At 33.3% G+C, this 23,015-nt stretch overlaps 1 protein-coding gene across 1 annotated transcript in view; it reads left to right on the forward strand.

Moving 5' to 3' along the window:
* Positions 1–22,521, forward strand: part of Sgf29 (SAGA-associated factor 29) — a 47,342-nt gene extending 24,821 nt beyond the window's left edge. Inside the window, exons 4-5 of the mRNA XM_090371498.1 lie at positions 5,258–5,406; positions 22,067–22,521. Coding sequence (XP_090227624.1) covers positions 5,258–5,406; positions 22,067–22,477 — 560 coding nt within the window. The 3' untranslated portion in view covers positions 22,478–22,521. The remainder of the gene's footprint in view (positions 1–5,257; positions 5,407–22,066) is intronic.
* Positions 22,522–23,015: the final 494 nt, after the last annotated feature.

Raw genomic sequence — 23,015 nt, forward strand, 5'->3', positions numbered from 1 at the left:
TAAATCTTAAAATAAGACTATAATGAGAAGAACTTAAAGTAAGGCAGATTTTTGGAAGGTCTTCCTCTATAACTATTCTCTTGACTCAAACTTAACTTTAATCCTAACATAAACAAATATACATTATTGAGTAGAGCTTGTTCGTCAGTTGCCAAACAATATAGTGGTATTTGGCAGCTGGCTAATAATAGCTTTAATTGATGATGTATATTTATTTATTTAAGGAATTAAAGTTAGGATGAAAAGAGTATAGACACAAACAAATAACCCATTCACAATTTCCTATGTGAATATAGACTTCTTTGATTTCTCTCTGTTGCAGGTGTTGTTTACATTATAACTATGGGAATTTTGAATTTCATTAACTCTAGAACTGGTAGATAAAGGAATAAATTTGATCTATAGATAAACTGCACTTCTTGCCATAATTTTTTAATTTATTAATATGGTTAACTAATTTGTATATAAATTTTTGCATAAAACATCCTTACATTTATGATTTCTGCCTTAATCTTATTAACAAAATAAATTAAATTGAATATACTTACATGCTTATTTGCATGATAATGTCGAGTTTATGCGTAGTTTAACTTGTGGAATAAAGAGTGTCTCTCATCCCACACTTTAGTAATACATTTATTTGAATGAATTATAAATACAAGCAAAATTAAATTTTCAGTTTATCTAATGACAGTAGTGTTGAAAGGCAGTAAATTATCATGCCACTTGGTAACACCAAATGATGCAAGAGGTAGACTTTTTCTGCGTTGGCTAAAAATAAATAAAATAAAATAAAACAGAATATTCGTACTATTTCCACTCACAATAGGTAATCATCCAATTCTGCTTTGAATTTAGCCAGGCACATGTTGGGAGGCAACTTATTCAAGTGTTTGACAGCGCGTTGCCCTTCATGAGATCCAGTCTTCTGTTTTTCTTTTGGGGGATACTCCCGAAGTTCCGTGTTATTTTTAGGTTATGTCTTCCAGACCTGAATACAATATTCCAAATACAATCTAACCGTCACTTTGTTTAGAAAGATAATAATAGTCTTTTCATTACTAGCAAAGGTTTTATAAATTGTGGGTAGAATACCATGTGCCTTCCTAGCCATAAATTTACATTGCATGGAAATTTCATGTCTGATTGAATGAACGTAGATGCAGAATACCTATTCAGTTTGTCAGCAACCTGAGTTGGATCATCAAGAGTTAAACTATTAATATCAAATGGACCAAAGTGATTTAATTCCTTCCTTCTACTGTTAACATAAGTAAAGAAGTCTTTGTGCTTTTCTTTGCATTCTTTTCCAGAGACTTCTCATAATCTGCCTTAGCTTGCCTAACCTCTTTTGTAACCTTGATTTCTAACTAGTTTATATCTACTATAGGCTTCTGTATCACTCATTAATTTCTGTGTACTCATACATTTTTCTTTCCTGCCACAAGCCTCATTAGTTCATCTGACATCTATTTAGGTCTAAGTATTGAACAGTATTTCTTAGTTGGCATTAGAAGCCTAGTACGTTCTACAGTTACTTCCTTTAATGCATCCGATTTAGAATTTGCTGTTGGTAACATCATCAGTTGGTTTGACTGCGTAGAACCTAAAAACTGTCTGAGACCGCTGTAGTCACCCTTGCAAAAGCCTTTTCTTTTACTCTTGACAGTAATTATGTTTTTAAGTAAATCCCACATCAGTACACTGATCACTACCACCCAGTAGGTCTTTTACCTTAAGATGCTTATTGCACGAAGAATCACTGCTGATAATCAGATCAAGAGTATTGCTTCCTCTTGCTGCTTCTCTAACTTTGCTGCCATGGAAAACAGTCATCCAATAAATCTACAAGTCTTGCTACTGTGTGAGTGACCAATCCACAAGTTCCAGTCAGTATTTGAAAATGTAAAATTGCCCATTATAGGACATTCTGATTTATTAGCCAGCTCTATGTCTGTACAGTTCTTTATACCCATCACAGTCATTAGGCCTATAATACACTCCTGCTCTCATTTTTGTTTTCCCTGCGTTTGTGTTACACCAGACTGACTCAATGTTGCACTGGCTACTCATGTCTGGATGCATTGCCTTATTTTTAATATGCTTAACTAAGAGCATGACCCCTCCTCTCCTGTCTGTCCTTTCTGTACACATTGTACTCTCCATTTTCAGATCCCACATCCCTTATGTTTGTGTGACAACACATCTCCATTATCCCTATAGTGTCTGCATTTGATGACTTAATCAGTACTTCAAATTCATGAAAAGTATTTACTTTGCATTAGTGTACATGCAAGTATACATGAACCTGTTCTTAGCCTTAGATACCCTAACACAGCTCATGTATTTACATGTTCCATGAGGATCCACAGCAGTTTCTGAAATCCCAACACCATGCTTTCCAGGTTGCTGCATATTCCAGTAGAAGCAGTGCAAGAATCACACTCTCCTCCCACCTGCAGCTGTAGTTAATGTATTAGTCTGTGTATCCCCTCAATTTAAGTGTATCCCATCCCTTCAGTAATGGGATACACTTAAATTGGGATGTGTACAGAAAGGACAGACAGGAGAGGAGGGGTCAGACCACACAGAAATATTCTACCCCATGAGCCTTGCATAATCTCTCCATGGCTGAATTGATTGACAAGACTCTCAGCATGTACTCACTCCTGTTGTCTGGGAGAGAATTGCAGACACTTTCAAATGTAATCCTAACTCACGACCTTTTCCAACACATTTCCAACCAAACAGAAAAATTCTATCCCATGAGCCTTGCATAATCTCTCCATGGCTGAATTGATTGACAAGACTCTCAGCATGTACTCACTCCTGTTGTCTAGGGGAGAATTACAGACACTTTCAAATGTAATCCTAACTCACGACCTTTTCCAACACATTTCCAACCACAGAAAAATTCTACCCCATGAGCCTTGCATAATCTCTCCATGGCTGAATTGATTGACAAGACTCTCAGCATGTACTCACTCCTGTTGTCTAGGGGAGAATTACAGACACTTTCAAATGTAATCCTAACTCACGACCTTTTCCAACCACAGAAAAATTCTACCCCATGAGCCTTGCATAATCTCTCCATGGCTAAATTGATTGACAAGACTCTCAGCATGTACTCACTCCTGTTGTCTGGGGGAGAATTGCAGACACTTTCAAATGTAATCCTAACTCACAACCTTTTCCAACATTGCTCAGATCTACTCATAGTATCATTAGTGCCAATGCGTACAACAGTATCACCCTTCGTGCCCTTTAAAGATATCTGATTTATATCATTGACTTTTGCCCCTGGCAAACATGCCCTGGCCCTATTCCACCTATCCTTTTTGCGCAGAATATTTTCCATTTCCCTGACAAGAGAGTCACTGACAATAATTACCTCCTCCAATGGGACCAGTGCATTCTACCTTGGGGATTGTTGCTGTGTTGCCAGATGCACAAGCATAACATTTTGTGTTGAGCTTTATCAGCTTCTTCATTGTGCATCAGCTTGATGGGCCTGCATTTTAATTCCTTTGAGGGCATCCACTCTATTCTTCAAGCTCATAAATCATCAGAATGCTGAGTTCACACCTAATTTCCTCCAGTTTTTGTACCAAACACACAAAGACATCTCCCTTGGGTGTGTTATGTTCCATTCCAGATATATCTGCAAACATTGAACAAGTAGGACATTTTGTAAAGGTTGGGATTCACAGGAAAACCACCCCTTCATTTCTGACCCCAAGCCATATAGCACTCCTGCTGCTTTGAGCCAATTGCCCTGCTGCTCTAGTCTAAGATATGACTTCCATTTAAATTCAATTTAATTTGAGAATACTACACTAAACTAATAGATACTTAAATGCAGTAATAACTCTATTCACAGGTTATGCAGAAATAATGCGTATTACGCTATCATTTATGTTATATGTATTACACTATACCATTATGTTCCTAGAGTTTGAAATTAATTATAGCCTTACTAAAATTTCTACATTAAAAAAAACAAAAAAAACAAAAAAAAAAAAAAAAAGCCAACCTATTCTAGCAGTTACAGAATTGATGGTTTGTGCCAAATCACTGATACAGAAGCTCTACGAATATTAAGTGTAACTTACAAAATGTCTAGCTAAATTTTCAAAATAAGCTAATTACCATGACTAGTACTACTAAATTATTTATTGAACACAATTTAATATGTTAATTAAGTAAAAGCAAAATTTTTCAAAAAGCTTGTTTCCAAGAACTCAGATTTCAACTACATAGTTCATATCCTTGAATCCCAGTTGAGCTACTGGATTTCTGTTAGTTTGAATTTAATAAAATTTGGGGTAGCTTGACAAATATTTCTGAGAGAATCGAAATGTGAATTGATGGAAGTGGCGAAAACAACAGTTGCTTTACTCATTTATGAACATGCCAAAAAAACTTGGTTTTTAATGCCATCTATAAAGAATATTCTTTTCATACATTTGATTTTAAAGGTGCAGTGTGCAGATTATTTCAAAACTGAAAAGATTTTTGCAATCTGCAGATGTTCTGTGTACTGCATCATGTGATTTAATATACATTCAGTTGATAGGCAAGTTCTTTACATATGTGTTATGGATTTCAGTTGTGGAATTCAACTTGTAGGGTGCAACATCCTCTAAGTTGTGTAAGCAGCAGTGGGGACAAGTATTTTTGTATATGATGTTCTTAATGAAACTCCCAAAAAATCAGAAAAGTTAACTGAAATTAAATTTTAGAACTGAGTAGCCAAGCATGTACTGTTTTTTGTAACAGCTGTCTCATCAGAGGCAGATACCAGATAACACAAAACTAGCAGAACAGCTGATAAGGTGAAACTGCTCTATAAGAGAAGTCATGTGGTAAACACTGCAGAAATATCTATAATAAAAAAGGAATATTTCCATTCCCTTATTTTTGTTTTAACCTGACCTGCATGCAAAAAAACATCTAGAATATTTTTAATTTATTTCACTTCTTTTCTTATTGCATCAGTGTTGAGAAAAGAAGTTAAAATATTATTAATATTAATATTAATAATATTTTTAACTAAGTTAAAAAGATTTTCATTATCACCACTTCACCATTTTGCCAATAATTAGTTGATAATATTAGTATAAACATAAAATTAAAATTTTTATTTAGCTGGATAGCTGACATTTAATATTGAATAATCAGTCTGAATGTTATTGTTGTTAATGACATGTATGTATGTATATACATAGAATATTTAGCTACAGTTAATTTATTCTAGAACGTCCAAAAGAGACAATTCGTCGAGGCGCCCTTATGAAAATGTTGCAGCAGAATGCCCTAACTCTGCCACTTTGGATACCAAAAGGAAATGAATCTCCACCTGCACTGTGTGGAGCAGTTCCAGCAGAAGCAAATTATGTAGCAAAGGTAGGTTCTGTATAAATTGCTACTCACTGAAGTTCATCAGCATAACAGTCATCACCCCATCATCTTATTTCTAATATGTGTGTCCAGTAAAGTACTGGTTACTTCTTTTATGGACAGCATTTTGGAATTGTCTGTGTTCTGTAATATTGTGTACAGCTCAATAATCACTACAATTTTGGAGTCATTTGTGCTTTTGGTCTCTACATCAGCTTCAGAGAATTCACAAAAGAGTGAAGGACTTAGCAAAAAAACATTAGACATCCTTGCTAAAGTGACACTATGCATTTTTAATTTTTTCATTTCATTATTTTACAGCATAGTTTGTTTTAATTTATACTGTAAGTGCATTCCTGTTCTATCTGCAGTGAAAACAGATTATTTCTGATTTCACAGTAACAGATTTTGGATAAAGATGGTAGGTAATTCTGATCAGAGGCTGAATGTGAATCTGTTTTTTTTTTGTTTTTTTTTGTATGGTTTCTGTTATTTCCATTAAAGAGTTAAGTCACTTTTCTTTATTTATAATATACCTTTTCACTAACAAATAGAAATAAAACACAATTTATAGTTAAGCATCTCTAGTCTGGGATTCCAAAATATGGAAACTTCTAAAACCTAGAACTCAGAAGTGATTTTGGTAGTTGCCTTAGTTGTTGTGGCAGCATTTTAGAGCAGTTATGGTTCTGAACATAAATACCAGCCGATGCTTGGCCATTGAGTTGTATATTTGTAAATTAAATACAGTGTGCACTATGCTACATTGGGCATAATAATTTAGAAAACTAATTTTAAGATTGTATAAAAAATGGAGCAGTGTGGCATTGAGGGAAATTACTACCATGGATAAAAGGATTATTAAGTAGTAGGAGACAAATGGTGGTTATAAATGGCCACTGCCCTTCGTGAACTAATGTAATGAGTGAAGTTTTTAAATTCATTAATGATTATTAATAAACATATTTATTAATAATATTGATGTTGGTATTTCAAGTTTGATGCCTAAGTTTTCTGATGGTACACAGATGGGCACAGTGGTTAATGGTTGTTATCTAGATAAATTGTACAGATGGGCACAGTGGTTAATGGTTGTTATCTAGATAAATTGTACAGATGGGCTGTAAAATGGCAATTAAGGTTTAATACTGAGTAAAGAACTCGGAGTAGTTGATAAGGAAAAAGGCTTAGGGATAATTGTACAGTCTGGTGTGAAATTCCTTGAGCAGTGCAAACAGGCTGCAAGAATAGCCCATAGCTTTCTATCATTGATATACAGGAACTTTGCCAACGGGGACAAAAGAGCGATTATCCAATTGTATAAGGCAATGGTCAGGCTGCATCTGGTATACTGTATACAGGTTTGGAAACCTCATTTTAGGAGGGACATAGATCTGTTGGAAAGGGTGCAGAGACAAGCAACAAGATTAATTGGAGACACAAAAGGATATTCATACCAAGAAAGACTGGGGTTCTATAAATTGCAATGTCTGGAACCAAGGCATCTACAGGGTAACCTAATTGAAGTGTATAAGGCTAAAAAGTGCTAAGTAAACTAAATGCTGATGTCATCTTTATTCTTTCTGAGATAAAACACTCAAGGGGGAATTTAAATTGGTAAGGATGACTGCAAAACAGATGAACAACTTATTACTCTTTGGGTAACCAAAGATTAATCAGTTGTTGTACTGGACACTTCTTTCTAGTGTTGCAGAGGTGGTTAGTTTGAATAATTTGCTTTTAAGGATGGTTTGGACAAATTAGAAGGAATGGACAAATTATTTATTTATTTTATTTATTTTTTATTTTTTTGCTGGGGCTGTATATGCCTTGCTTCCTCGCATTATATTGTCAATGCTAATACTAATGATTATACATAAATAAGCCAAATACTTTGGAACTCTGATTCTCTCACCAGTAGCGAATAATATTAAAGTAAGGATTACAGGAACCAAGTTGCTGTTTTAAAGCAACATAAAAAAATTGAGGAAATTCTACAGTGCAGCAACAAAGAAGCCATTACAGATTAGGCTACCTAGGTAGCCTATGATTTGACTTGTAGGCTGAAGCACTGTGAAGCCATCTTGGCTGCAAGTGTGCAGCCAAGATGGCTTCACTTATCCAGTTCTAGTGGACTTGTTTTGGAGAAAGTGTGCATTGTAGGCTGCTGGTGGGAGAGGGTTTCCAGGCAGTTTAGGCAGATGTGTGGATCAAAGTCTGTATCTCAGGTTGTGTTGAGATTTCTCTCAGTCTTTTGTTTCTGTTGGATTTCCTATTGCAATTTGAGCTGTAATGGAGCTGTCACCTATCCTGAGTTTCTCTTGTCAATAGGATTTTTGATATTTTGTTTTCATGGAATAATTCCATAGTTCCAGCAGTTCAGGAGGAAATTTAATTGGTAAGTTAATTTAACTAATTTAACAAATAGCTGAATAAATTCAGAGTGACATTAAAATATGGATCACAATTACCTTGTGATTCATATTTTAATGTTATATAATTGTTGAAGTTTTCTAAATTATTATGTCCATCCAATGTGCAGTTTAGGTTGTTTATTTTACAATTATTTCATCCATGCATTCTTAATGATATCCTTCAGCTCTTTCATATTGAATTGTATATATCTTGGTACATATTTTATATTATTTATCCTTAAAATGGATAAATAGTTGACCAAAAAAAAAAGGTCATAGTAGCTCTGAAAAGAAATATGAGATACTTGCATTTGTGAATAAAATTGAAAATCTTCAATTGTTAGAAATAGGAGAATCGGTGTGTAACCTAAGAGATCATTTTGGTGTAGATATTTCAGTGATTAGCTCATGGAACTGGTATTTGCAACACCTGATCTGGGATATAAAAAGTGATTAGAAAATTTGCTTTTAGTTACTTCAGTAGGAAATTTGGAATTTTAAGACAGTGCAAGACTAGTATAAACAATTTGGAGTGAAGGCATTCCAGTATCTATTCTCATGCTTTATGAAAAAGCCAAAAATAATGTTTTTTTGTTATTTAAATGGTAGATTTAAACTGTATGTGAGTATTTTTTAACTTATGCAGTTTAATTAAAGCATTTATTTTCAATTCAGAGCTAGTATGAAGCACAGATAAATGATGATAACTTGCGTTATGTGAGTTATAAAGGCTATACACATATATCTAATAAAATAAAGGAAGAATAAACCTAAAATTCTAAAATGCATTGGGTCTTGAGGATTCCAGATTAGAGATACATTTACAGTATTTTACATTTTAATAGCATGCATTTACAATAAAGATTATATTTGATATTGTCCTGTATTTTAGGAAAATTTGTTTCATTTATTACAAACAGAAACTGCATTGTAAACTGGCAGATAGAATGAAAACGGGAACTCATGTTAAAAAAAAATTAAGGTCTTAATATAAAATTTATTGCAACATTCTTGGTTCATACAAAACATTGATAATTCATTGATTAGAACAAATTCTGGATTTCTTTAGATAATGTGACCTTTTGTTTTTATTTGCTCACTATACTTTTTATGCATTATTTGTACATGATTTATATGTAGTAAAAACTAAGTGTTGCAGCTTCACTTGTATCATATTTGTACACTATAATAATTCTTACTTGCAAGAAAACTTTTCTAACTTGACCATAGGAGATATTAACTTTTTTTTTTTTTTTTTGTTGTGCAATGTATTTATGTGATACATGTATGATGAAAGTACTGTATTTATATTTTAATTATCCCGAAAAAAGTGATAAGATATTGAAAATCAACATAGAATTTTAATATCTTATCAGTATTTCTTTTCAAGATAAAAATGATGGAAGATCCAAATCCTGTTGTTACAAAGCTTTTTTTTTTTTTTTTTTATCTTATTTCAAGTTTTTTACAACAAATGCTACACTCATCAAGAGTCATTGCTATGTTAAATTTGTATTGCTCTTATGATGGCATCTAATTAAAGGTCACTCACTCATCAGTGGTATCTTTAGAGAATTGCTGCCATTTTCTATAATTAATCTTTCCTCTGCCACTGACTTGCCTTTTCAGTATTTTGGTGGATACTCGTATTCAAAATATAACTTTTGTTTACACGCTGGGGTAATAGCACTCAGTTAAAATTAGACTGCATTTTTGCTGTTTTGTGCAGATTCAAATATGTATACATACATAGCTGCCACATTTTGACTTTTGAAAAGCTGAAAGAATTGGTAACTATAAGCAGGAGGAAAACAAGTGATTTTTGTAAAATCCAGACTTTGGACTTGAAATTGAATTTTATGGACAACATATGCATTTTATATTAAGATACAACCATAGGATTCTATGGCTGTATCTTATATATAGATAATAGTATAAAGAGTAGTTATCACACACACACACACACGTAGATAGTCTATATGGCGTTTACCAATACAGTACAGTATGTCTTCAAACATTAACTTACCTAGGAATTTTCTGTCTTTGGATATCTGTTTGGGTTGTCTGTTAAACACCAGCTAATTATAATTGCTTCAAGGGAAGATATTCTTATAGAGTTTCACTCAAAAGAGAAGATCTGGAGAGAGTGTTTTTGTTTTTTTCACCCAAATGAATATCCTCTCACATATAAAGAGTAGTTAAAATGGCAAGTTCTTTTCCTTGAGGAGGTCATCAATTTGTCTTTTTTTTTTCAAAACTTATTTTGGAGCATGAACTGCATTTGGTTGAGTCACAGTGCTACTTGCTAGTGATAAACTGTTATACTTTTGAATTTGATAACCACTTCTAATCTCTGTTTTAAATAAATTTGCCAGAAGTTGCCACTGTTCAGTCTAGTTAAATATTTATCCCAAGATAAGCCAATGTGCATGCACATGCTTCAAAATCTTTTTTACTTGAAACTGTTTCAATGTCCCATTCCTTTTAGCACTTCTTTCTAGATACAGTAGAACTTGGTTAATTTGAAGTTCAGGTGACCAAAATACACCCATTTTAATTTTTTAAAATATTCCTAGGTAAATTTATTTAAAATGCTGAAAAGAATAAAATCATGTGTTCAGAACATGTTGGTATTAATTAATCAGGAAAAATTTCCACTCAGCTACTCTTATTAACACTGTGCAGAATTTTCATAATTTTAATCTTTAAATTTTGTTGAATAGTAAAACTGTTCAATTCAAACATGAAGGTATGTGATAAAATTTTTGGTAAAGTCTGAATATGTGATTTAGCCAGATGGTATGGCATGTTTGTCCCACTGAGGGTTCATTGGTCCCAGTGGCTTTTGTTGTCATGCCCGCTACGTGTCCATCAGTTTTGTAATTAGGAGTTTTTTTTATCTGCTCCCGAGACCTTAGTGCCAAAGAAAGTTTAATTTTTAATGAATTGAGTGAGCTGGGCAATTTTCGGTCAAAAATTTCTTGAATAAAAAAACTGAATTTATTTAAAATGATGAAAAAATAAGTGATTAGAATAATATTAAATGAATGAAAAAAACATGATTACCCAGTAAATTCTATTAATTGTTGTTTATTGGTTTGCTTTTCACTTTCCTTTTTTTTTTTTTTTTTTAAATGCTGGATTTAATGCTCTTGGGCCATTGGTCAAAATTTGTTGTGATAATGCTGTAATATCAATCATAGGAAATTGCAGCTGTTTTGGATGAAAAACACATCTAGTTGGAATGTCAAACTCATGTACCACTTAAAAATATTTTCCCAATGCTCCAAGAGGACCCTGCATAGAGGAACAAAAGTTAAAAGCTAGGTTTCCTCTTATATCCTTAGGAAAAATTTATTACTGTTAATTTTAATCACTTGCCATTTCTGATAAGCACAAGTGGAGTGCAAAATGGTGTGAAATAATACTGCAATATGTGCAGAAGGAAAACCAGTTCCAACAGTAAAAACAGTGTAAAAAACCTAATAACAACTCCAATAAAATTTAAAAAGTCACTTACCGTTTGGAAATTTTTAACAACAGCCCACTACAAAAATTAAAAGTCGGGTATCCTCTTGTCATTAAAAAGTTGACACATCAGTTTGCCATTACCACTCAAAAATATTTTCCCAATGCTCCAAGAGGACCTTGCATAGAGGAACAAAAGTTAAAAGCTAGGTTTCCTCTTATATTCTTAGGAAAAATTTATTACTGTTAATTTTAATCACTTGCCATTTCTGATAAGCACAAGTGGAGTGCAAAATGGTGTGAAATAACACTAATATGTGCAGAAGGAAAACCAGTTCCAAGATTGGTGAGGGAAATGAAGGGATCCTTTTACCAGGAGAGGCTTAAATTCTGCAAATTGCAGTGGCTGGAGACTAGGCACCTGCGCGATGATCTGATTGAGGTGTATAAGGCCTTGAATGGGTTGAGCATGCTGAATTCTGATGGGATTCTTCCACTTGTTCAGATTATGAACCTAAGTGGGCATAAATTCAAATTAAAGAAAGACAGATGTAGAATAGATGTGCGGAAATTTGCCTTTAGCCAGCGGGTGGTTAATTGCTGGAACAAACTTCCATCTGTCGTTGTGGAAGTTGATAGGTTAAATAAATTTAAGGAGGAACTGGACAAATATTTAGAGGGAATGGTTGTGTGAATTTTTTTTTTTTTTTTTGGCTGATGCTGCATACACTTGCTTTCTTGCATCACATGCTGCTACTATTATTGATATGGATACAGTGGGTTGTAACATATGCAGGAGAACCAGCTCCAACAGCAGAAATTTGTGCATTGTACAGCAGACCCCAGCAGTACACTAGTAGGGATCATTGAGGAAAACATGGCTGTAACAGATGTGGCAGAGGAATTACGTCTGATCGTATATAAATTTCAGTTCCATTCAATAATTTACACCAGGGGTTCCCAAACTTTTTGGTTGTTTGTTGTTTGGTTTTTAGGAGCATTAGCAACTAAGGCCATATTGCTCTGGGATATGCAGTGGGCATTCCCTGACCATCCTCCGTATTTGGTGGTGACGGGCTCGAACCCCGGTCTAATCAAGAAGCTTGTGCTACGCACTGCTGCTCCTTCCCACCTAGCTATGGAGGCGCCGCCCCCTAAGTAAAAATTCAGTAATAACAAAAACCTCCAAGAGCAATAAGCTTCAAGTTAATATATTTTATAATGTATAAGTATATTTCGAAAGCATCTATAATACATAGGCCTGAGGTCAGGAGCGAGAGTGCATAGCACGCGTTCCTTGAGTGGACCGGGGTTCAAGCCCATGACTACTAAATACGATAAATATTTGTATTGACGATTTATTGTAAACTCTACTGACTTGGTTGTCGTGCCAGAGTATAAACAGAAAATTTATTTATTTATTTATTTATAGCCAAATCTGAATGAACAGAATATTAGCAAAGCACCATCATTTTAAGTTATATCTCATATTGTGAATACCTTCACAACGAGTTAACATGATATTGCACTACTTCGAATAAGTAACGCTTCACCTGAGGAGAAGACTAATGTTACTTATTCTCAGATGGATACCACCACCCAGACAGCACTGTTTCAGGGCTATTTGGCCCTTCTTCGGTGGGTGGGTAGGTACCCGAATGATGCAATGATGGCAAAACAGTTATGAAGTATAACTCCACAATACGAGAGATGCCTGAGAGATGATTATAGTTTAAATACATCATACACTATCAGGCATCTCTCATATTGTATAGTTATACTTCATAACTGTTTTGCCATCATTGTCTGTGTAAAACACAATGTACTGTTTATATTTTAGGATTTTCTTTTTTAGCTAAAGCTAAAAATCCTCTGTACTTACCACTTATTGGTGGAGCTCCATCCATTGCAATTGCGGTTATATTACTAACGGGAATGTCGTACTTTTCAAAGTACTCTTGCATACATCTAAAAATTGTTTCACCTTTGGCAAAAAGGAATTCATCAATTATTGCTTTTTTACTCCTACTGTAATACCGTACAAATGACATTAAAATATTTATACTTCCAAATGTTGACTCATCTAATTGCATAGCAAACATAACCTCTTTCAGCTCTGAATTTACTGTTGTTTGGACATCATTTGCCATCTCAGCAATCCTCTGTTGCACTGTATTATTACTAAGTGGAATACTCCTTAAAACTGAATTAGCATCCTTTTTCATAATTTGACTCTATTGCTATTTTTATAGATAGAATTATTTCTTCACTAAGAGTATATGGCATTCCTTTCTTTGCAATTAGGAGAACAATATCATACGATGCTTGTAGTCCACCACTGGCTGCTGGTACTGCAGATGATTTTATAAAGGGCTTAAGTGTTGTACGATTTAAAAATTCCTTCATTGTCTTGAAATATTCAAGGTCTTTGTCTCTTTTATCATTATGCTGTTTTTTTTAAATGTTCTTTCATTTTTGAAGATTTACGTTTTCTAAACGTACTAAACGTTTTCTCACATAAAACACATTGGTTTTGTGTCATTACTAGGAGAAGGCACAAACCCGAAATTTAAATATTATACTGAATGTTGATGACACTTCTTTTTTGCGTCAGACATGATCATTAGGAGTTTTCTGTAAGAAATTATTTCAACACAACTCAAACTCTTACTAAAATAATTTTAATAAGAAACTATCAAAACAAAATGAATAATCCACTCCCAAACACTGCAGAACGAAAATATCTACTGACACTAGAAATAGCACTGAAGTTTGACAACAGCAATGGCGGTAAAACGAAAACTGAGCATGACCACTAGAACAAAAATCTTCTTGGACACTAACTAAAACAATTTATGTTTTCAAGGGCACACAGTGATTGTCACCTCAAGTCATATCACTCGGAGAAGGGAGAAACCCCCCTCCCAGTGCCATTTGACCGTAAACACACTGTTCAGTGCAAATTGCGAAGTCAGTCATAGGAGACACATTACTACCAAGCGATGTTATGTATGTGTTTTCCCTCTTTGGAGAAAGCTGAAGTGAAATGAATTGCCACACTTCACCCTCTTCTTCAGATTTTGAAGAAGATTTAGAAAATGATTTTCTTATAGCCGAGAACAGAGGTGGATTAAGAATGAAATAGGCCTCCAGCCATATTTAATTTTGGGGCCCTGACCAAGAAAACAAAAGAGAGTAAGCAATAGATACACGACATAAACTGGAAGAGAACAGAAAAGGGCAAATTCTATCATTTACTGCAGGACTTAGAAGAAGATGAAAATCATTTTAAAAGTCCTGCATTTACTGCAGGACTTAGAAGAAGATGAAAATCATTTTAAAAGTCCTGCATTTACTGCAGGACTTAGAAGAAGATGAAAATCATTTTAAGATGTACTTACAGATGAATAAAGTAGAATTTAATTTCCAATATAATCTAATTAAGGATGACATACAAGGGCAAAATATGCAATTTCGAAATTCAGTCAGCGGTAAGGAAAAATTAGTTGTATGTTTAAGGAAAGTTGAAATTATGTAAGTTTAATTTGGAATAAGGATTTATTCTGTCACAATACAAAACAAAAATTTTTTTTAATTAAATTTAATAACAAAAACAAGTTCACAATGCTAAAAATTGAACTTGTTAGAAATTGTTATGAGTTGTACAAACTGAAATGATTGACTTGTTCCTCCTCTAAATACTGTTGGTCTATTTCCCTCCTTTGGCCATCTTTGAGCATCTATGTGACTGGACATGTTTCTATTATCATTTCCTCTATTTTCTTCTGTCAGCGTAACAGAAAACTCACGCTGTACAAAATTTTCTGCACTGCAAACTCATGAGGATGTGAATCGGCCTTGAAGGCCAACACGTTATCTTGCAACTACAGCCATTAACAACAGTTTGTCTCTGACCAATAAACAAAACAGGAAATATAGCTCTCTCTCTCTCTCTCCCATACATTTGATGTTTGACTTGTTTCCATGTAACCTCACGAGGTGACAATAGTGTGATTCCACCCTATTCCACTTTGCTGACTGCCCAAGTTAACGACTTATTTCGTATACTAATTCTAGATTTGTAGAATTATCTTTGTGAGTTTCTTTGCGTCTTACTGAAGGATATTATTACTTCACTGCATCCACAAAAAAAAAATGGTAAACATTTACATGTATCACACATGCTCTTTCATGCATGTCACATTTTTTATGCAATGTAAACTAGCATACCTGATTACCAGCATTAGCCAATTTTTTTAATGAAAACAAGCAGATATTTTCAGAATTTTTTTAAATTCTGAATTTAATGTCCAAACCATATTATTTTTTTTGCAAAAACATGGAGGAAAACTAACAATAGTAAGACAGAGAATGGGTCTAAATGAGTCAAAAAAGTCTGTTATAAATCCAGGGAGTTGGCATTATCTTTGAACAAGCATGCTGATAATTCAGTTTTATTATGTGGGCTCTCATTGCTATTTACTGAAAAATGAAGAATTTCTTCACATCTGATCTATCTTTTCCTCCTGATGGTAATTATTTTTTTTTAGAAATAAGACATTTTCTATATGCATTACAGTGGGATTGCCCCAGATTCTCTTGACTGAAGACTCAACTACTGAAATACTTCTTTACTTCTGCTTATATATATCATTTTGATATCTTGAAGTTTTTTGCTATTATTATCTGTAATAAGAGTAGTTGATAGCCTTTAATTATAATTACTCATCAGACAGTCCAAAACTTTTATGGTTGTAAAGAAGCAGAATCAGCTAAATGGAAATTTATGCAAACTTTTTTTTTTGCATTTGTTTTTCTACAAATATTATATTTAGTATTTGTAGAAATATTTGAAGTGTTATTTTTAATAAATAAAAATTTTAATATCTGACCTTTTCTGTCAAATTATTTTTAAATGAGAAACAAAATCAGAAGAGAGAAAAGCATTTGCAATGCACAGATAGAAATAAAAAATAAAATAAATTTAGAAATAAAGAAGCAAACTAAAGAATTCAAGGTACAGTGTAAAATCCTTAACACAAAATGCAAGCCTGATCTGTTGTTGCACCTGATGCAACAAAAGATCAGACTTGCATACTTTGTAGTGTTTATTCACTTAACATATTTGCTGCCGCCTATATTTAAAGGCATTCCATGTGCTATAGTTTTTGGAATGTTGAGGAGCAACTCCATTAATATCTGCCTAAAAATAAATAATGGTTGAAAAGTAGAATCTGGAATTCCGAACTAAAAGCAATGCTTTTAGGCTGATCTGTAAATCAGAACAAACTTTTTAAAATTTTATTTCATGTACATAAACTGATTTCAACACTAGCAAAGAACAAATAAAACTGTACCAAGCATTTCTTCAAATGGTACAAAGTTCAGTTGTGTGCCAAAAATATCGAGCAGTTATTAATTTCATGTTCCTTTACTTTTACAGAACTCATTTATTGATCGCTTAAGGATGACAGCATATTATTTTGGTGCCGTTTGATCGGTGGTAGCAAATGTGTTAATGTGTATCAGAAAATAATTTATAGTCCTAAGAAAATAAATTCATGCAAACACATTTTTGTATTATATGAAATGGTAGTTGAGACAAGGTTTTCCATCCAATCTTTAGGCTCCTTTTTCATGGGTGACTTTGGATTGCATCACTCAGGGTAATAAATATATTACCTGAGCAGTCCTACTGAGAAATGCTGTTATTTTCCATGAGTAATGGACTTCATGGTAATAAAACAGCTGTAGCAATTTGCATCTCTGTCCATGACCTTTCTTTGTGATTGTTGACCCCCCTCCCAAAAAAAAAAAAAATTTACTGCTCAACCAATCATTCCTTAAAAACCAACTCCCTTTATATACATTTTTTTTTAAATGTATATAAGGCTGTTATTGAATTTTTAAGTGAAATCATTTGTGTTTACAATATTAAGTGAATCACTGTATAAAGTCTTCCTTGTTCATCTGGAATAAATTGCAGGTATAATTTTATATCTTTATAAAAATTAAATGTTCATATTAAAGATTGCCAATAAAATCCATAAGCAAAGTGCACTGCTTCCAAAGTGAAAATGCAGCTTGTGCAAATAATTTGTCACTGATAAATTCAAAACAGACATTTGTTAAAAGTTTGGAATTCCATATTCAGCATTTTTGACAATTATAAAAAAAAAAACTGAAAAATTGACACCTGTTTTGACAAGAACTAAGTTTGAACCACAACAGCAGTGTCTACATACAACAGAGCATGAAGATTTTGATTTAAGCAGACAAGGGTCCTGAGCTAGATATCATCATTCTTCTCTGTCTTGGTGATTCCCTTCTACTTCTAACTCTTGTTCTCTCTGTCTCTCACACACACCCGGTAACTCAGAAATTTGTTTTTGGCTGGTGCAGAAAAAGCTTCAGGCTTCCTTGCACCATATGGCTAATAATAATAAAGAGGACTCAAAATGCTCCTATTTCTGGCCCTGCCTGTTTTGATGACACATGGTAGGTATGTGTTTTGACTACAGAGAAGAAGAACAGAGTTCAGCTATAACCCTCATTGGCCAGAACAGTTTAATATGAGGTGGTTTAAGGGAATGTTTGTGGTGAATTAAAAGAGGTTTCTCCTGGCATTACACAATTGTATACTCCCCTTGTACTTCACCCTCGCCACTGAAAGACTGCCAAAGGTGTCATTTTTCAGTTGCAGATAGATGGTTTTTTTTTTTTTTTTTTTTTTTGCTGCCTTTCAGGGGAAAAAAATGTACTTTGCCTTCTAAAGGTGAAAAGTGTTCCAAGGTTGGGGAAAGAATCAGAAGAATGTATTATATTACCATGATGATTGCTTGCAATTCTGCTGGTTCTGAAAAAACTGCTTCTTTGCTAATTTTTTACATTCTCATTTTTTTTAAAAACATTTAAGAAATATTAAATTTTAATTTAATATGCAACAAATAAAAAAAGAGGCAAATATTTTCACTGTTTGGATAAAAGTATTGGATAAGCACTTTCTGAGGAGAACCATAAGGTTGCTTGGTTGTCAATAGTAGTTGAATTTGATGAATTTCAACCCTGTCCAAAAGTGAATAGGTTGGAATTCATTGGATTGGTCTTCAGATGACACCACAACCAGTGTATTGCAGCCATACGAGCAAGGGATAATTAAAAATATAAAGTTTACTATCTTAACATATTGCTACAAAAATACTTATGTAGTACTGAATAAAAGGAGAAATTTAAATCCCTGAAACTTTTACACTCTTCATTTGTTGTACACTGCCTGGAGGTCAGTAATTGCAAACTGTTTTTGTCACACTGGATTTTATTTTCTATAGGAAAAGAATCCTTTTTTTAAATGAAACTGAAATAACATTTAAAATGCTTAAGGACACATCTTCTGAATGTGATTTAGATAATATCCTTCAGGCATATGTCCTCCATCTTGAGTTTGTCCACAAAAATCATACTTAACAAATACAATGGTGCTCAAAAAAATTGCATCACTTGCAAAATTCACCTAATATCTATAAAATTTGGCAATATATCATACAGTATATGTTTTAGTTTATACATGGAGGAATTACATATTGAGCCTTTGTTGCTCTGTTATCTATTAATTATATATGTTTTGTAATTGCATTATCTATCTCTATCAAGCTCTCTTAGATGATGTCACGTGCCATACATGATTGCATCACCCTAGTGGCAGTATAAATACAGTGCATGTGCCACAAGCCCAGTATTCTATGCTATTGCAAATGCTTTGGGGCAGTCTACACATGAAAGAGCTAAAAGGATTTCTGTAATTAGTGAATAGTGGCATGTTTATTACAAAAATTATCAGAAACTGGCAGTCTAAACAGAATGAAAGGAAGTGGGACATCACAAATATCTTCTGCAGTGCAGGACAGATTTGGAATCCATCTGTTTGTATGAAACAGAAGATCCTCATTGACAGATCTCAAAACAGCATAGGAGAAGCATAAAGGAGTAAAGTCAAGTACTGCTACAGTATGTAGATTCCTTTTTTCTCATCAGGATTATTAGTATGCCCAAAAATTACTTCTGATGCAATAAATGAAAGCCCAGTGGCAAAAGAGCATGCTAGTTGGTCTTGAGGGTCAATCAAAATTCAACTTACATGGTTTGGACGGCCAACAGAATGTTAGACGAAGAAAAGAAGAATTTAATCATGACTGACGTCTCCATAGTGAAACATTCTGCATCTCACATGATGTGGGACTATATTTCACATAGAGGAGTTGGTTGTCTTGAATTTGTGAAGGGTACAGTGAATGCTGAGGTGTACAAGGACATTCTTGAGACAAAATTACTTCCCACATTTAGAGATCACTGCAGGTATGTTGCCAATTGCATTTTTCTGGCTGACTCTGCTCCATGTCATAGAGGCAAAACTGTAATTTATGAAATGTTACACTCTTGCTTAAATAAATGTAATTTATTTTGCTATCTTTACTGTCCACAGGTGCAAAAATTATTGAAGGATAAATTAATTCGCACAATATGGCCTAGGAACAGTTCAGACCTCAATCCATTTGAAAATTGTTAGAACAAAGTAGGTGTTTCAGTAATGCAAAAGAAACCAAAAACACTTAAAGAGCTTCAGGAGACAATCTGTGTTTGAGCTGCACGAGACATTAATTCAAACTAAATTTTGTTGTGTTTTTTTTGTTATATAGCTGCCTGTTGTCCTATGAGCAAAGTAATAAAAAAAAAATTACAGCTTTCATAGAAATTTTATTATTATATGAACCATAAGTAACATGCTGTTATTTTGGAGAGAAGTATTTATATCATTGCATATTTACCCATAAGGCATAAATTATTAATTGTATCATTGTATATTTACCCATAAGGCACATATTAAACTATTAATTGCAGTAAATTTTTCTGCAATTAATAGTTTAATATGTATATTGTTATTACTTATTTTATGTTCTTTCAGTTATTTCTAAAAGATTAACTACCAATAGAAGGAAATACAACCTAAAAAATGAGCTGACGCAATTTTTTTGAGCACTACTGTATACTGGAGTTGATGACCACATTCACACTACACCAGTTTTAACACAGTGATATTGCAGAATTATTAGACCTGAGTCAATAGAAAGTGAAAAGGTGTTAATAATAAAAATGAAGAGTTGTGCTCACTAAGCTGCAGATATCCATGGAATGTTTAAAGGAAGATTTTTAGAAACTTAATCAATGGAGAAAAAAATCTTAGTCTTATAAAGACCTCAAATATTAAATTTTATTTTTAAACTTGAATTAAATCATTTTGGTTTTTATATTAAATGTAATAATAGAAAGAAAATTGTCATTACAATTATATGGTCAATAAAATATTTATGTGCTTTACTTAGCCTAACGAAACTAACCCTGATTACAATAATAATAGCCCATGAGATTAAATTAAAATTTAAAAAAATGTTAACTTGGTTAACATAAAATACTTGTGTGGTTTCCTGCATTTTATGTTAACTGGTTTACACTGTAAATAGATTTATAAATACAGTGGACACCACTTATTGTGATCACTTTAGGACTCAGCTTAATTGATGATAATAACCAATTAATAATTACTGAAGAAGCAAGAATGCAGCTGTTTATTGACGCAGAGCAGAAATGTGCATGTAAGGGTGAAGTTGACAAAAAGAAAACATTAAAATCATCAATAAAAATTAAACTGTCATAATTTTCTTGCAATTCATACAAGCCATTAAGAACAAATAAAGGAAATAATCAAATCAAGAAATAGAAAAGGACTGATGATGCTGTACTGTAAAACAGTCACACTGGTAGGAGTACAGATACAATACTTTCTTTCATGGAGTAACAACGCTGACAACCATATGAACTCTATAAAGCAACAGCAGTAACTGGACATGCATTAGCAGTGGCAAATGACACAAGAAAGCAAGCTTATACAGCATCAGCCAAAAAAAATATTAAAAATATACGACACCTATTTATTCCCTCCAATAGTTTGTCTAGTTCTTCCTTGAATTTATTTAAGCTATCAACTTCCACAACAACAGATGGAAGTTTGTTCCAGCAAACAACCACCCGCTGGCTAAAGGCAAACTTCCACACGTCTATTCTGCAAATGTCCTTCCTCAATTTGAATTTGTGCCCCCTTGGGTGTATAGTCTGAACAAGAGGAAGAATACCATCAGCATCGAGCTTGCTCAATCCATTCAAACCCTTAATTACCTCAATCACATATCGGAGTTCAAGAACGTTATGTAATCACTTTCACTGCATGTGCATAAACCATAATAAGGACAGAAGCAATAATAAACCAAAGTACTGATTGCAATAAACAGTTTTTTTCCTACATATTCATATACCTTTGATTGGAACTTCATAAAAGTGATAAATTATTTGTGATCACAATAAGTAGCATGCACTGTACCTATAGGTTAATGTGATAATCAGATTTTTTTTTTAATATTGCAGAGTGATAATTTTTGCAGTGGATTAATAAACACAAACTTGTAGGTGTTTATAGATGAAACATTTTATAGCATTTTGAATTATTTTTATGCTAAATGCACTATGATCCCATGAGATAAGTCCTTAACTCATAGAGTGAATTTTTTAAGTCTGAGACCAGTTGGTTTATAGAAGAAACTTTATATGCTGAATGATGTTTTCTCCCATAGTGAATATTTGCATTTCTGTTCTGGATGCATACTTATTATGGTGTGTTGCTTAACATCCTTCCCATGTACTACTCCTAAATAAATTTTTCACTTTTTTTTTAATAGGTTGGTGATATGGTGGCAGCACTAGTAAAAGGCTCAGATGGTGATGAAAATTGGATATTAGCAGAAGTTGTTCATTATAATCACAACACAAATAAATATGAAGTTGACGACATTGATGAAGAACAGAAAGAAAGGCATATTCTTAGCCGGCGAAGAGTAATGCCCTTGCCTTTAATGAGAGCCCATCCCGAAACTGACCCTGAGGCATTATTTTCAAAAGGAACACTGATTATGGCTTTATATCCGCAAACAACTTGTTTTTATCGTGCTGTGGTTCATGAACCACCATCTGGTCCACAAGGGGATTATCAGGTTTTATTTGAAGATTCTTCTTATTCAGATGGTTATTCACCACCTCTCACTGTAGCACAACGATACGTTATAGCTTGCAAGGAAAGTCGCAAAAAATAGTTTTAATCCTCAGCCGTAATGAGAGGAAATTAAACCATTTTGGTTTTGTGGGACATAAAATTGTAATTAAGAAAGTACAAATTTATTAAAGATATCTTTATTAAAAGAAAAGGTGCAAAAGCTACTTCATAATTTTTTCACAGAGTTTCTTGTTCCTACCCAGAGAAGTATAAACTGCTTCTTATAGAAATAAGAACAATTGGGATGAAATTTTACATGAAATTTTATAATAGATATGACATGTTCAGTTTTGCTTGATGAAAAATCTAAGTTTTGCTTAAAATTTGATTCACTGGGTTTTGTAACTACTTTATTATTGATTATATGTCCAAGATGAATTCTGCTTAGACATTGTCATATGTCATAATAACCATATTGTATAAGGTAGAAAACTCGAATCTGTAAATCTGTTTACTTACAATGGTTACTATCTTGTACAAATTTTAATATTTTCTTAATTTAGCTATGATAGGATGTACATCCTTATTTATAGCACAGGAAAGAAAAAAAAGAGCTGGTTCTCGTGAAAGATAGCTCT

The sequence above is a fragment of the Mastigoproctus giganteus genome, chromosome 4 (assembly GCF_048544385.1).
Source record: "Mastigoproctus giganteus isolate SK-2022 chromosome 4, ASM4854438v1, whole genome shotgun sequence".
NCBI classification, from domain to species: domain Eukaryota; kingdom Metazoa; phylum Arthropoda; class Arachnida; order Uropygi; family Thelyphonidae; genus Mastigoproctus; species Mastigoproctus giganteus.